Source organism: Rhodamnia argentea, chromosome 9 (assembly GCF_020921035.1).
Source record: "Rhodamnia argentea isolate NSW1041297 chromosome 9, ASM2092103v1, whole genome shotgun sequence".
In the NCBI taxonomy this organism is placed as follows: Eukaryota; Viridiplantae; Streptophyta; class Magnoliopsida; order Myrtales; family Myrtaceae; genus Rhodamnia; species Rhodamnia argentea.
Genome location: NC_063158.1, coordinates 8,031,820 through 8,037,903, shown reverse-complemented (window position 1 = coordinate 8,037,903; position 6,084 = coordinate 8,031,820). Strand labels below are relative to the sequence as shown.

General features: G+C 38.8%; 1 protein-coding gene across 5 annotated transcripts; it reads left to right on the top strand.

The window, feature by feature from the left end:
• Positions 1–839: 839 nt before the first annotated feature.
• LOC115744334 (ADP-ribosylation factor-like protein 2) lies at positions 840–5,085 on the top strand. Of its 5 annotated transcripts, none has more exons than XM_048284746.1 (6): positions 840–1,008; positions 1,344–1,416; positions 1,520–1,640; positions 2,626–2,805; positions 3,574–3,654; positions 4,606–5,085. In XM_048284746.1, exons 2-6 carry the CDS (start codon positions 1,352–1,354, stop codon positions 4,741–4,743), a joined length of 585 nt encoding a protein of 194 aa, XP_048140703.1. In that variant the 5' UTR covers positions 840–1,008; positions 1,344–1,351; the 3' UTR covers positions 4,744–5,085. The 5 variants fall into 5 exon arrangements, with proteins under 5 accessions (XP_048140703.1, XP_030535304.1, XP_048140705.1 ...); XM_030679444.2 differs by having other exon boundaries at positions 844–1,008; positions 1,520–1,630; positions 2,643–2,805; XM_048284748.1 differs by lacking the exon at positions 840–1,008 and adding an exon at positions 1,030–1,172 and having other exon boundaries at positions 2,643–2,805.
• Positions 5,086–6,084: the final 999 nt, after the last annotated feature.

Genomic DNA, 6,084 nt, shown 5'->3' with positions numbered 1-6,084 from the left:
GATGTCCTGAGTTTTTTTTTTTTTGGCACAGTATGTTCGGAACTTGGTTTCATATCGAAGTACGAAGATTCATTATGAATGGAGAAGAAAGTGAAGGTTTCAGTGTTCACAGACCAAGTGCGAACTTCTTTGATTTTACATAGGATTTTAGGGGGATCGTCATCAATACATTTGAATAGCTTTAATTGCGTTTGCTGGAAGCTGGTCCTACGTCTATGAGAAGAAGAAAAGTTCCAAAGTTCCATCATCTGTATTTAATTGGGAATTGAAGAGGCACGTTCAATGTTCAAACAAGATGTGCTTTTCTTCTATGCACGACATTTGTGTTGAGAAGTCTCACTGCTTCGTCACGATTATGGTCTTCATCCCCATGTTTATTAGTCTACGAACGCAAAGGTGGTCAAATTTGGGACATCATGAAATGCACAATCCGACTTTATGTAGATGAAATTTCTAATAAAAAAGAAATCAAATGTATCGATCACAAAGGAAATTCTCCATTAGCATGACTTAAAACAGGATTGGTATGGTTACTTGGTCAATGGTGCATTACATAAAACTATGAACAATGGGAAAGAGAATCCATGCCATTAGATGGGCAAGCGCAAGAAGAATTTTACAGCAAAAATGGAATCAATTATCAGAATTATGCAGTCGCGCTGGAACGGAAGACTCATGAGATGTTGCTACAAGCAGATGCCCAAACAAGCCTGAGGAAATAAATCGCACCAGATAAAAAAGAAAAGAATTGCATAAAAAAAGGGAAAACAAATCCGCAAAAAATGGATATAATAAAAGCGCCAAAATGCTTCAATGGCATGAGATGAGATCATGAGACCTCCTCCTTCAAGAAGATCGATCGCGGCTCAGCTTTCACTTTTAACTCTCTCTCTCGCTCTCTGTCCGTCTCTCTCACTAGCGGGCGCTCGCCTCAGATTCGTTCTCACTCGGCCAGCTTCGTCTCAGCTCGTGCTTGCCTCGTCCCAAAAAGAGAACTTCAAAAAGCTCGCGAGTGAAATTCTCTCATGTCTTCTTGTTTCTTCGCCTTTGATTTTGTGGATCTTGAATTGGGCTCCCTTTCTGTACGTTTGAAACTTGATAGGGGGCTCTTAGACGTTGTTATCCGTTGAATATGTAAAATATTGCGTCTCATTCAGTGTAGGGTATCACAGGTAGCAATTTTGCTCTTTGTTCTATGTGCAATGCGAAATGAAGAAAGAATTGCGCTTGAAAAAAAATAAAATGAGGGGACCGATGTTCGATAAACCTTCAAGAAACACCAGCTGAAAAATGAAATCAACTTATGATTTTCTTTTTCTTTTTCTCCTGATTGATCACGTCAGGTTGAGTGATGGGTCTGCTCAGCATCATCCGAAAGATCAAGAGGAAGGAGAAAGAAATGCGCATCCTCATGGTGTATGTGTCATCCTCATCGAGAAGTTTGTTTCGTTAGTTTGTGCTCATTTTGTGTACGCTATTAAGTATCAAATGTTGTTGCGCTTTGTAATTGGCTTTCTAGGGGATTGGATAATTCTGGGAAGACGACCATTGTGTTGAAGATCAATGGAGAGGACACTAGCGTCATTAGCCCCACTCTCGGCTTCAATATCAAGACTATTACATACCAGAAGTATGTCCAGGTCTCTCCGCAAATTAGGATTACTTAGTGCCATGTTCGGTCGATTACTTGCTTACCTAGGAACTGTCGGTTTCTCTTCTTTTCTCCTCGACTTTAATTAACCACAGATATAGCCTGCTGTGTCAAATGTCTTCTCATATTAATTCTAATGTATCTGTACAGAGATCTGTAGATTAAAAAGATGATTGTGTTTTCAATAGCTTGAGATCACCATAAATAGAGGAAGTGCCATGTTTTCCTCTATTTCTGGTTGGAGTTATCTGACCATGCCTTTGATTGGTGGATGACAGATCGTGGACCTCACCCACATTTAGTTAAGTTTGCATGTTGGTGATGTCCATAACCTGTGATATTCCAATGAGAAGCATGTTTGGGGAATTTTCCCCTACTTTGGGGAAAGAAAATATAACTCATAAAGGAATACTAATTTAGTATCTGGGGCTCTCTGTCGCTGACTGTTGAACGGCAGTAAGTTATGGTCATATTAAGTGAATCCATAGTAACAATCGTACTTCAAAAATTGGGTCATGTTAAGTGAAAACATTGTAATAATCATATACTTCAAAGAATATATTGTGTTTTCGTGCAGATTATGACTATGCTTAACAAGGTTAGCAAAACTTAAAGAACTGATTTGTCAATTGCTGCTCTCCAGCCTGATATTTCACTTTCTAAATCTTAAAGGAGAAAATATGTTGAAAGGGTTGCAGTGGGGTACGACCTACATTTACAACTAGAAGCGAGATAGAGAGTCTATCAAATCTATGGTATCACTCAGTTCTTTGTGCATCAACTAAGAAGTCAACTGTAACTGTCTGTCTTTTACGCATCAACACTATACTCTATTTTGAAATCTCAAAAGCCCTAGGATTTATCTTGAATAGGATATTTCTTTGCTTGTATTGCTTACTAAGCTCTGCTTTAGTCAGAAATGGAAACTTAGGCAATGTTGTGTTGTACTAAACATTTGTATCTTCAAACTCCAATTGATGTTTTGTGGCAGGTATACATTAAATATCTGGGACGTAGGGGGTCAGAAAACAATAAGATCATATTGGAGGAACTATTTTGAGCAAACAGATGGTCTGATTTGGGTAGTCGATAGTTCAGACCTAAGAAGGCTTGATGATTGCAAAATGGAATTGGATAATCTCTTGAAGGAGGAGGTATTATGCCATTGCAGAATTTTCTCGCTTTTTAAAAAAATGTCTGTTTAACCTATTTATGGCTTCTATGTGGCGACTTTTGCTGATTTGTTCCCCATTGCTTCTGTTTTTATCTGGTGTGGTTTAATTTTGTCTCAATTGTTTGAGTATCTACGTTTTGCTAGATCTCATGAGTCATTAGTCTTCCATTCCAAAAGGGACTGCATATTCTGATAATAACTACATGTTCGCAGTAAAACTCTTCTAATGCTTGTCCATCTAATTGGATGGAGAATCTTTCCGATTTTTGTGTACTTTTGTCTGTAAGTTTTCCCACCAAATATATCGTTCTTTCAAGTCTTTTGAATCTGTAGACTGGACAATATCCTTGTGCACACCTTACAAATGTGGGCATATATTTTGAAAAGGAATGGTACGATCGGTCTTGTTCACAAGTACTCCTGGGGCACTTCTTAAACATATGGGAGGAAATACTCGATATTCAAAGTACTGATTGTGCATATCACGAGGACAATTGGTGCATTGGAAATTGCAGTATCTCCTTATTTGGCTGGATAGCAAGTTCTTGGGGGCACTTCTTAACAAGGTCCTAATACTAATACCCACTATGCACGTCCTATCAATGTCCATAAAACTGGTTCATGTGGACTCAAATGGGGAACTGCTGAATTGGTACTTCTGGCTAGAACTAGATGTATTGGTTCGAGTAACAAAGTCTTTTGTTTAGACTTGTTGATAAAGGGACTAAAGTAGCTGCTCATTTGGCAGAGATTATCTGGAGCATCCTTACTTATATTTGCAAATAAGCAGGATATTAAAGGTGCTCTTACACCAGCAGAAATTGCCAAGGTGAGGTTGTGTGCTTGCGACGTTTATTGGTGTCTGTATTAGTTGAGTTTGTCTGTGTGAATGCACATACATCATGGTTTCTTTGATATTTTTCCCTTTGTGACCTTGTAATCTAATATTTTCATTCTTAAGACATTTGCACCAGAGAGAATCCTAACTTTCCAAAAGTTCCCTTTACGCTTACTATTGCGGAATGTGACGCAAACTTGTTCATATTTACTGAGAGCAAAGCAAGTACGAGTACTGGACGAGAGAGTGAAGTTAGGTTGAACTTCTAAGATTGCAACTGAACCTAAGGTCCCAATTTTTCCTATACAATCCCAGAAGAAGATATCACATAAATTGCTGATTTGTGCACATGCGTGTTTACACCAAAAATGCACACCTTGTTCTTCATCATCTTCTTTTTTTTTTTCCCAATCAAGTCCATGGAATGGTATCTCCATATTTAAGCTTGCCTATCCGTTTAACTTCTTGTTTAACATGCAAAGCATAAATTTGTAGTATTTACACTCAAAACACCTCAATTCAGGGTGGACAATTATACTAATCTTCTGGAGAAGATCCTTTTTTAGGTGAAAACTCCTTGAGCTGTTAATAATATCGTGTTCCTTTAGCTTTTGATAAAATTTTCACTATGCTATGCTGGTTTCCTTTTTTTTATTGGTTAAGCTATTATACTTTTCTATTTGTTTTCCATTTTTAGCTTTTGGATTGTTTTGAAATTTTAAGAGAATGGATTATTAGTTTACGTGGGCTGTAGTTGTTTATCCTTGAGAAAGCAGTGCTTGCTGCAGAGAGATCCTTCTTTGCCTTAGCAGTCAAACTATCGAGTTTCTTGCTTGCTACAATACCAAAGATGTTTTTCCAAAGTGATCAGTTTGAACAAACAATCTCTGATTATTCCGGGGGTGTGATTTTTTTTTTCTTCTCATTTTTGTTGTGGAGCAGGTTCTGAACTTGGAAGCAATGGACAAAACCCGGCACTGGAAAATAGTGGGCTGTAGTGCCTACACAGGAGAGGGACTTCTTGAGGGATTTGATTGGTTGGTTCAGGACATAGCTTCTCGAATTTATATGCTCGAGTGACATCTGTTTTGTAGGAATATTAAAAGCAATTGCTGGCTTTGATCCAGAAAATTCATGCAAATACGTTGGTTCTGCAGTTTCTTTCTTCTTGCCTGATTTTTTTATCCTGGTTCCTTACTGGAGAAACGGCTAGGGAGTAGCTCAGGAAACTAAATTCGGTGGGATGTATTTGTACTGGCGGAGTCGATTGTACAAAGCTTTTGGAATGAGCCGGTTCTGTTTGATGAGGGTCTGGTTCTGCTGGTTCAGAAGCAAGATCGTAATTAGCAAGTCAAGTTTCAATGTATTGCTGTAAACTGTTTGCTTTAAGTCTGATGGATTACTGGTGCAGATGATTCCTGTAAATATTCTCGTTCCGCTCATGTTCTGTTCCTTTTAAGCCTGCATGAACCCCGAAGACTCTCCTATGAAGGTGAAGAATCAGCCGGTATTTCCATGAGATTGGGTTGTAGGCTACAATAGACCGTGTCCTCTGGTTTTGTAGATATCTTCAATTGCGAGAAACTGTGACCATAGCGAGAGGGTCAGTTTTTTGTTTTGCACCTGTAGCTTGTGATTCTCATTTGAAGGTATAGTGATCGCAGCCAATGTGACAAGGGAGGGAACTTTCAAACTTGACTGGGGCCATACAGGAGAAGGCTGATGCAGATTCACTGGGAACTCTTCCATTCTGTCGAAGATGATACAGAATTGAACCGATCGCCTGTCTTTATTTCCACGCGAACGGCTTTTACCACGGCCATTTCACGTACATTGACTGTATTAGCCTCGTTCAAGTAGAAAGGAGCCTTTTTGTGGGACTTCGCTTCATTCCTTTCTTCGTTTAATTATTCTCTCTTGTTTTCGCCTCCCAAGATAATACTCGGTGTAGTATTACCAGTCGGCTGTTGATGTGGCAAGCAATTTCAATAAATTGAAATGACTTTCTCCACTCTTTTATTTATTTATTTTTTAATTTTGTAGATTCTTGTCATTTTAATCTAATTTTTTCCCAATTTTTTTTATTTTCATTTCAGAAAGAGATACCTTTATTAGAGAGGCTCATATTGTGTCGTTTTTCCAAACTTCTATCGCGTAGGCTCGGCCCGCTCGGGGGAGGTTTCCAAGCGTTAAGACTTCAATTCATCGCGAAGGTTGAGCAAAGCAAAGAAGTGTGGAGGGCTGTGCACACCACTCCAATTAAGCAATTGAACTTGGAGCTGGCGAAGATGCGATCAGATCGTGATCGGGGCTCTCTTAAATGGGAATGACCCCCAATGGATAGCGCAAGGACAAAGGAATAGAGAAAGGTATATTTGTCAAGTGGAGCAGCAAAAAAAAAAACAAAAAAAAAAGAGGGTG

Bases quoted from the DNA above. Each gene is read 5' to 3' on its own strand.
- LOC115744334 (XM_048284746.1), top strand. From the start codon at position 1,352: ATGGGTCTGCTCAGCATCATCCGAAAGATCAAGAGGAAGGAGAAAGAA. The intron at 1,417-1,519 runs GTATGTGTCATC...TTGGCTTTCTAG, and splicing joins GAAATGCGCATCCTCATGGT to GGGATTGGATAATTCTGGGA. The intron at 2,806-3,573 runs GTATTATGCCAT...CTCATTTGGCAG, and splicing joins ATAATCTCTTGAAGGAGGAG to AGATTATCTGGAGCATCCTT.